The sequence below is a fragment of the Passer domesticus genome, chromosome 7 (genome assembly GCF_036417665.1).
Source record: "Passer domesticus isolate bPasDom1 chromosome 7, bPasDom1.hap1, whole genome shotgun sequence".
Lineage (NCBI taxonomy): Eukaryota > Metazoa > Chordata > Aves > Passeriformes > Passeridae > Passer > Passer domesticus.
In genome coordinates this window covers 4891555-4900311 of record NC_087480.1, presented here as the reverse complement: position 1 = coordinate 4900311, position 8757 = coordinate 4891555, and the positions used below count along the sequence as shown (strand labels likewise).

Genomic DNA, 8757 nt, shown 5'->3' with positions numbered 1-8757 from the left:
ATGGCATTTTTAGCCATTTCACAGCACTTTTAGGCATTTTTCCCTTTTTTTCCCAAGAAATCATTAGCTGCTCCTATACTTTTTTCCCAGAAAAATGGGATTTTGGAGCCAGACTGGATGGTGATGGGGGTGAGGGTGTCCATCCCATCCTGCTCAAGATCTTCACAGTGTATGAAAGCTTCTCTATCAATTTATACATAGTTTCTATATCCAATTTATAAAACTTCCAATTAAAACTATAAAATTAACCAGTTGCATCAAAAAACAATTTTTTAAAATTAAAACCTCCATTTTACCTTTTTTTAAAACCTTTTAATGTGTCAACTACTCAGGAAGCAATGCAAAACCAAAGTAAGAGTTTCTCTTTTTATTTTTTTTATTAAGACAATCCCACAGCTGGAAAATGAAACATCCTAGATTACATCAGTGACTTCAAAAAAACTCTAGAAAAAAATCTTTACAAATTTACATTTGTACAATACAAAAAACTAACAGCTCATTGCATATAAATATTACATTTGGTCTGCCAACATGTGGCATCAAAATCCCTGAAGTATTCATTAAAGGGACCTGAGATAGCGGATGTGAAGATATGGGCATAAATATCACCTGAAAAAAAAATAATATAGAAAGTAGACATAATTCTAATAGTTTTGTGCATTTTTGGAGTATTTTAAATCCAGAACACGACCTGGAGAGCCTAAATCATGTGAATTTTGCTCTGACATCAAGTGGTATTTCTACATGAAATCTGCTCTAATGACTCATGGAGGAATGAAGAGCCTGAATTATTATTTCTACAGAAAAATAATCCTCAGACATTGAGTTCTGAACACACCCGAGCAGCCACCACTCTCTGAGGAAGAATTTTAGGAAGAGAAACGGCAGATTTGGATTTTACCTGCAAATATTCCGGCAGGATTTCACCCCCCACCCCCCAAACAGCTCCTCACAGACCCCAAACCCAGGAAGATCCGCAGTGCTTGCCAGTGAAAACCCCCAAAGCAAGGAACTGCTCCTCATTTCCCACTGGTGGAATTATTTCCCAACTATTTACACATTTGCCAGCTCCCCAGTGTGGCTGCAGTTACTACCAGGAGTAGTAACTCCAAGTGCTTGGTTTGCCTTGGAAGTCTCACGGACTCGGATCAGGTACCCACATCCACACACAAAAATGTATTTCAGCACCATTTTTAGAACACTAGAGTTAAGGCTGTGACAGCAATTCCCACTGGAAATCTCAATTTTTCAGGGATTCATAGCACAGTTGTGTGAGTTCGCTGTGGGCCGAACACGACGTAGTAAAAATATACAAGCTTCCAACAGGTGTTTGCATTTCTAAGACTAAAAAAAGAGTTTTTAGACTAAATTTTGCAGGCTGTTACTTACTGTACATAAAGGAGTTTTTTTACCATGTGTAAACCTTGGATATATTGAAGAGTTGAAAAGTCTCTGTCGCTCATGCGCAGGGATTTGCTATAATACACATTGTAAGAACACAACAACAGCTCCCTACCTATTAAATATTGAGTTAGCCTTGGAGGGTTAACTGCTCCTTCAGGAAATCATCAGTATTTTATAAAACTCTGCAGGATGTTTTTTAAATAAAAAGATAAAATTAAGACATGTAAACACACAAAGACGTTTTTAACCCATGAAATCCATGACAGGACACTCCAGATATCAGGACACCTCAAACCTACAGCTGTTCACTTTTCCCTGGTGTTCACCACTCAAAGATGGAATGAATCAAGTTTTTATCAAAAATTACTGATTTAAAATTATTTTCTCAGGTTAATATTCTGTGATTTGGAGCACAGAGACATTCCTGATAGAACCAAATGCTTTGCAAGAGTCATCTTGTTTTTGGGAGTCAAGACAGCCTCCAAATATTTTAGTTTTTAAAATTCATTTAAAACTCTCTGCCACACCCCTGGTGCCAGTTCCTTTCCACACTCTCTGAACTACTCAGTCCTTCTGCATCCCCACAGGAGGAGCAGCTGAGATGGACATTGAGGAAAACATTCCAGGAAAATGAAACTATGCAAACAGGATGCAGAATTTGAAGAAACCAAAAATCCTCCAAGAATTATTTCTCCCCAATTCTTTTTAGTGTCTGCAGGGTGGGGGTGGTTGGGATTAGGGGGTGGCCTCTGCTTGGCTGAGGGAGAAAGGAGGGATGGAAAGAGGGAGGAGGGATAAAATTGCCCAAATCCATCCAAGTTCAAGCACCAACAGAAAAGTCTGGATTAAACCTAACAGCCTGGCAGCTGAAATAAAATTCATCATGATACTCAAAGTTTCCAAGAGAATAAATAAATAGCCTATAAAAGGAACCTACAGGACAGAGGTGGGGCATGGCAAAGAGGAAAATAAATAGTGATAGAGAAAATAAAAAGCAGGTGAAGTCTGGGCTGAATAATGGAATTATTAGGATTGGAAAAGGCTCCAAGATCATCAAGTCCAACCTTCAACCACATCCCATCACGGCCACTGAACCACCAAGGGCCACATGTGCTCAGTTCTTGGATGGTGACTCTGGCACCTCCCTGGGCAGCCTCTTCCCATTAAAAAAACTTCCCTAATATCCAAAACAACAGCACGTCACTACTGCCAGACAAGCTTTGCCATCCGTGCCCCAGGCTGGAGAGAAAGGGGAGCACTGCAGGGACAGTGGATTGGGGCTGGGAGAAGCTGACAGCAATGACACCCAGGATGTCAGCCCTGTCTCTGCAGGATGGAGTGTGGGGGCCTGGAGCCTTTCCCAGGGTGTCCCCACGGTGCCCCAGCAGCTCAGGATTGGGATCTGCCAGTGGGACATCTCAAGGGAACAGAGGCACCACTGCCCAAACATCTGCAGGAACCGAGGAGCCCTGGCCTGCCTGCTCACCCTCAGGAGCCCCATCCACAATCAGACCTTACATGCCATTCCTCAGGCAGAGTCTGGAGATTTTTGTTGAGAGTTCAAGCAAAGACAACACATTCCTGGCTCTGCAGCTGCCTGGAGCTCAGCTTTTGGTTGGTTTAAATCACTTTAAATCCTGCTTCTGCTGCACCTCTGTGCTCATCTTCAGTTTACCACACCCATAAGTGGCTCCTGATAAGATTTGGAATTATTCCACAGAACTATGAGAAATCAACTGCCCAACTCAGAGAAAGAATCCAGACACAAATCCAAGCAAAAGGAACAGCTCTAAACCCAAGTTGTCATGCTTATAAAAGGTTCTCATGCACAAAACAAAAAAGAAACTTTTTTTTTTCAATTTTTACACTAAATTCTGCTGTCCCAGCACCCCCTGCTCTAGCTCATAGTCATGGGACACAGTAATACTTACGCCACAGCAAAGTGATGCTTCACTGGTATCTTCACAGTACAGAGAAAAGATACAGTTAAGAACATATTTAATCTTACTCTAATTGCTGCTAAAATACACCAACTTATAAAATGATTTCTCTGGAATCCCTGTGGTTTCTCTCTCCCCGACCCCTACACAAAATAAATAAGGAAAAAGTGGATTTTCGGCCAGTCAGAAATAGAGGGAAAAAGCATTTCTTTTGCATTTCAAGCTTTTCAGGCTTTAGGATAGAACCCATAGTGTTTACATTAGCTCACAGGACTGATCTAAGGGATATGATTCCAACTATGGACTGATGCATACATGCTATTCCTGGTTACCATATGTAAAAAGACCAATCAGTCAAACAAATAATACATTTCTTATAAATATAAATGCGTGTATATATACAGATATATGAGAGAGATGATAGGACAGGTGTTTATACTTTAAAGCCCAACACAGAACTAGGAGAGCCTCTGCACTTGGTTTTTTCCCCACCCCCCATCAAAAACCAAATCAAGTCTAGCAATGGATTACAGCTGATTCCAAACATTTCTTACAAAATTAAAAGTGTGGGTTTTGTACTGTACCATAAACTCATATTAATGAGCAATTTAGGATATACTCTCCTCCATCACAAAACTAAACCTCTGCTTCTTTTATTTTCAAGTCATTTTTGCATCTAACTAGGATCTTTTTTTGGAAAGCGAGATAAAATAGCTAGTGCTTAATATAGAAAGTCAAAAATTAAATTCCTTCTGCATCTGAGAATATACAAGGGTCACTCTTTGCTGCCTGAGGTTTTCCAGAATTATTGACCAAGCTGTGCACAGAAGAACTTCAGGATATTGGATGAAAGCTTAAAAAAAAACTAAAAACCTTGAAAAACTCCACTGGAACCTTGTAATCTGTTCTGACTTGTTCTCTCTGCAACCTGGCTCTGAACTGTCAGACAAGGGGAGGAAATTGGAATCCCACATCCATTCCAGGAGAGCCCAGGAAGGAAGGAAGAGGCTGCTCACCTCCAGCTCAGCCCACGCCACCGCCGAGGTCACCGAGGAGCCAGAGCAGGGATCTCCTCACCAACTGCACTACCACTGCCAGAGGATTTCAAGTCAGCATTTCCCAGGACAACAAGAGCACAGTGCAACAGGAATTCTCTTCTGGAAGCTTGAGACACAAGAGTCAGTCTGGGGGGGCGACAGCTCCCTCGGCACCTCTGAGGGGCCAGCGTGCCCACACCACATTTCCATGGAGCACGGGGCAGTGGGGCCAAGCAGCCCCTCTGCACAAGCAAACCCCACCTGCCCCAAACATCTCTGAGAACCACTGCAATTGTTTTCATGGTGGCAACACAAGGAAGATACAGCTCCTCACAACTTCCACCCCTCTACGCTCCTTCTCGCCTCTTCTTCACCACGCTCTGAATAACAGCATCTATTTTCTTTTCAGTTTCCAGTAGTTGTAAATAAGAGGTAGCTGAGCTACTATTAAAAATCATGCTTTGAAGAGGAGGAACCTTTCAAATGTTGAAGTCACCCCTTTAGCTGCACAATCTCGATTAATACTATAAAAATATGAGAGGACAAAAAGAAAATAGATGCAAGTAACTTTTGCATTTGGCACCTTTTGTCTAGATATTCATACTTCTCAAGTATTCTCTTTTTAATAAAGTTAATGCACACATAGGACACACCACATCAAAGGTTTGCTACATATTTACAAGGCACCAACCCTTTGTCACTGTTTTTACACGGATAAAGAACCAATAGAAAGCACATCAGGACCCCCAAAACTGTAGTATGAACATACTTCAGTTCAGCACAATTCCATCAATGTTTGGCCTGGGAAGATTAAAATAATCCAGATCCTTCTTACAATATAGAAACTGTAAACATTTTATAGCTGCCTTTAGGATTGGTGTATTGTGCAAAAGTTATAATTATTACTGTGTCTAAGGATTTATGGCAGAAACCACATAAAAACTCTGTAAGAAGGTGCTATTTCTATAATACAAAAACAAAACGAGGGAGAGAAGTCATAAGCGTGACTCGAAAATGTCATGTTCTTACTGAGAAGCTGGAAGCCTCTGTAATGTGATGAACTCGTAGTGTGTGGGGAAGAATTTCTGTAATTTAAGGCCTAATGACTAAGGCTTGTTTTGACCAATGAAGTGTGGAGATCTGAAGCTTTAAAACAAACACAAACTGACAGGATGGAAAAGCACCACTGTGAAACGTGAGTGGAGTCCCCGCACAACTTGCTTGGTAGAATTTCTGGTAAAATCCCTGCAGTAGAAGGCCATTGAAGTTCTTTTAAAATTGTTCCAAAGTTTTCCATCTGTCAATAATTCCATCCCATGAGATGGCTGACCCTGGCTTTTTCTGTCATTTTCCGCACCCTGCCTGACCTGGAAGTACCAAGGTTCAAAGGATCCTCGGTGTGCACAAAATTGTCATTGTCGGAGTCGTCGTTGTACAGGACAGTTCTCCTGCCCTCGTTCCTGGTTTTGATCCGAGGGGGTCGGCTGAATCTCCCTCCAAACACGTTCTCCCCAAACTGTCCCCCAAAGAGGTTTTCAAACTCGTCGTCGGCGAGCCGGGCGCGTTTTGCTCTGGTGGCTCCTCGCGAGGCCCCTCGGCCTCCTCGGCCTCTCCTTCCTCCCCGGCCGCCTCCTCTTCCTCTGCCGCAGCCTCTTCCACCTCTGCCCCCTCTTCCCCCTCTGCTCCACCTGCCCCACCTGCCCCATCTGCCCCTCCTCCCTGTCCCTCGGCCCTGCCAGTTCCGTTTGCCCCCGGTGAGTTTCCGTTTGATTTTCCGTTTGGGCTTTTTGGATTGCACAACTTTGCTGTAGTCGTGGTCGCCGTCGATGTAATCCTGGTCTGTTCTGGAGGTTGACTCCGAGTCGGAATCAGAGCCACTTCTGCTTTCAGAGCTGGAGCTGGATCCCGATTCCCCACTTTCTGATGAAGACAAACCAGACTTTTCCTTTAATTCCCTCTTCTTTTCCTCCTCCTCCTCCTCTGCCTCCTCCAGGTGCTCATCCTCCTCTGAGGCGCTCAGCAGCTTCCTCTTGACTCCTGCCCGGGGTTCTCTGCCATCCCCATTGGTGAGTGGCCCATCAGGAGAGAGATCTAAGCAAACACAAAAGAACCCCATCAGCATCACACCACGGCCAAACAGGACACAAAAGTGGGATTTGCTGCAGTTGCCTTTGGGATTCTCTTCAGCTGTCTCTGAGGTGTGCTCAGGGATAATCCACTGGGAATTACTCACCCTTTACATGCTGTGGACACAAGCAGGTGCTCTAAGAGGAAAATCTACCAAAGTAAACACAGTTTTTATCTGAAAACAATGACTGCAAGCTCTCCTGAGCATGAGTTCAGGAAGATCCAGGCAAAAAAAGGAGCCTGGAGTGACCAGGTTGGACACAAACATCTAAAACTCAGGTGAATCCTACCTGGGTGCCAAGGCAGTAAAACTCAAAAATCCATTTCAAAACTATATATACACAAAAATAAAATTCTGCAAGCAGCATTTATTCCCTATCAAATGCACATTCTCAAAAGGCTTAGTCCAGGGAATATTAATGGAAAGCATAACTCAAGAAAGTCAATGACACAAGAAAGCTCTCATGGATTGCTGACACCTTAAATGAAAATTCAATAAAGTATCTTGCTGGCTTGGGATCCAAAATCCTCCATGTCTTCAGGGTTATGAATCTGACAATGAAGATTAAATATCTTCTTTAAGACAGGACAGGAAAAGCTCACCTGCAGCATCCAGCACTGCTACAGCACAGGAGTGTGGACTTGGGAAAGGCTCCAGGGTTCAAGGAAATTTCCTTGGTGGAAACTCTGAGTAACTCATCCCCCACATTACCACACCTGAACTGTTTCCCTTCTAATCACAAGTACTTTGTTTTGCATGTGAGAAAAATATTTAAATATTTTTGTAAATTTTTTTCATCTTTGGTTTCAGCTTGATTAATAAAAGGCAAATGTTTTGGGGTGGGGATTCTCTTGGTTTGTTTGCTTTCTGTAATTCCTGAAGGAACTGTAGGAGTTTAAGAGCAATCAAGTTTTCCATCTGGAAAGATTTTAAAGGACTTCACTTAAGTGCACATGGAATCCTCTGCATTCCACACCTCAGACAAGACACCAGAGTAAAGGAGCAAAGTAAATTCAATTTTTGGTATGGTTTAGGAATATATACAATGCTACACTGAGGCAATAAACATCAGACAGAAGCAAGACCTTTCATCTCTAGTGAAACCAGTCAGTCAAAGCACAGAATTATTATTTCTCACCTTGTTTCACTGGTGTAGCTTTGCTCCTGACTGGTCTGCTTTTCCCTGGGTCTATGGCATTTCCACTCCGGCTCTGTGCATTGGAGCCTGATGAAGATGGTTGACCCTCCAGCTCTTCACCAGTGGCTGAACCCAGAGGTTCTTCTGCTGTATCTGAAACTTCAGACAGGACAGACAAGGGGACAGGGTGATTTTTATGCTCTGTTTACAGGGCTGTGTCTGGGCAGGTTCTGTCAACAGTCCAAGTCAGGGTAATCTCACCAAGCTGCTCTGCAGCCATGGAAATACAGATTCCTCCTGAGAGTAATCCCAAGCAGGATTAATTTAATTAATTTAATTAATTATCCTTCACTGCTGTAGGAGAGAGGCCCATACACAGGAAGTCTGGGCTTCTGTCACTGGAATAATTCTTATCATGGCCAGACCCACGTTCCCAATTCCCTGATCCTTCCCCAGAACTTCCCAACAACCGAACTCAGCTAAAACAACCTACAGAGAACACATTTCAGGACCTTGCTCCTTCAACAGGGAGGTTTTGCACATGTCTTATGAGATCAAGACTCAACCTGCACAGACAAGCTGCTGTAAGAGAAAGGCTGGGTTTCTCCTCACCATGAGATGAGACTGAAGAATTAGTCCTGGTCAGGGGCAGTGAGGTATTTTGGTTGGGTTTAGGTTGAATCTTCACTTGCTTCTGTTTCCCTTTTGGGCTGCAAACATAGAATACCCCAAAGAGAGAAATCTGTTATCACCAAAGACTGAAATACAAAACTGATTTCTCCTGCAAAGTGATCTCTTCTTCCCAGGTAGGATATCACTAAAAATACTTACACCACAGGGCTGTTTGCTAAAGGTATAGGAGTTTGCAGGGACAAGGTTTTATCCCCCTACCAACACTTTACTTAGATAACGCATCAGATGAAGGTAGGGAAGTGTTACACAACACTTTTTTCAACAGCTAGAAGGTAAAGAGACAGCTGATCTTTCATTTCCTCCAGAGGGAACACTTGTAACCACATCATCTTTCACTTACCAGAATTAGAAACTACAAACTGAGCATGATTTTATCTCCCAAAAGAGCAAGCTCATCAGGAAATGAGCAGCACTGCT

The 8757-nt window shown here is 42.8% G+C and overlaps 1 protein-coding gene across 2 annotated transcripts in view; it reads right to left on the bottom strand.

Moving 5' to 3' along the window:
• Positions 1-352: 352 nt before the first annotated feature.
• The window catches only part of BRWD3 (bromodomain and WD repeat domain containing 3), a 50814-nt gene continuing 42409 nt past the window's right edge, over positions 353-8757 (bottom strand). For both annotated transcript variants that reach the window (XM_064426518.1, XM_064426519.1), the window contains 3 exons: positions 8260-8357; positions 7648-7806; positions 353-6472 (listed from right to left, as the gene is read on the bottom strand). In XM_064426518.1, coding sequence (XP_064282588.1) covers positions 5682-6472; positions 7648-7806; positions 8260-8357 — 1048 coding nt within the window. In that variant the 3' untranslated portion in view covers positions 353-5681. The remainder of the gene's footprint in view (positions 6473-7647; positions 7807-8259; positions 8358-8757) is intronic.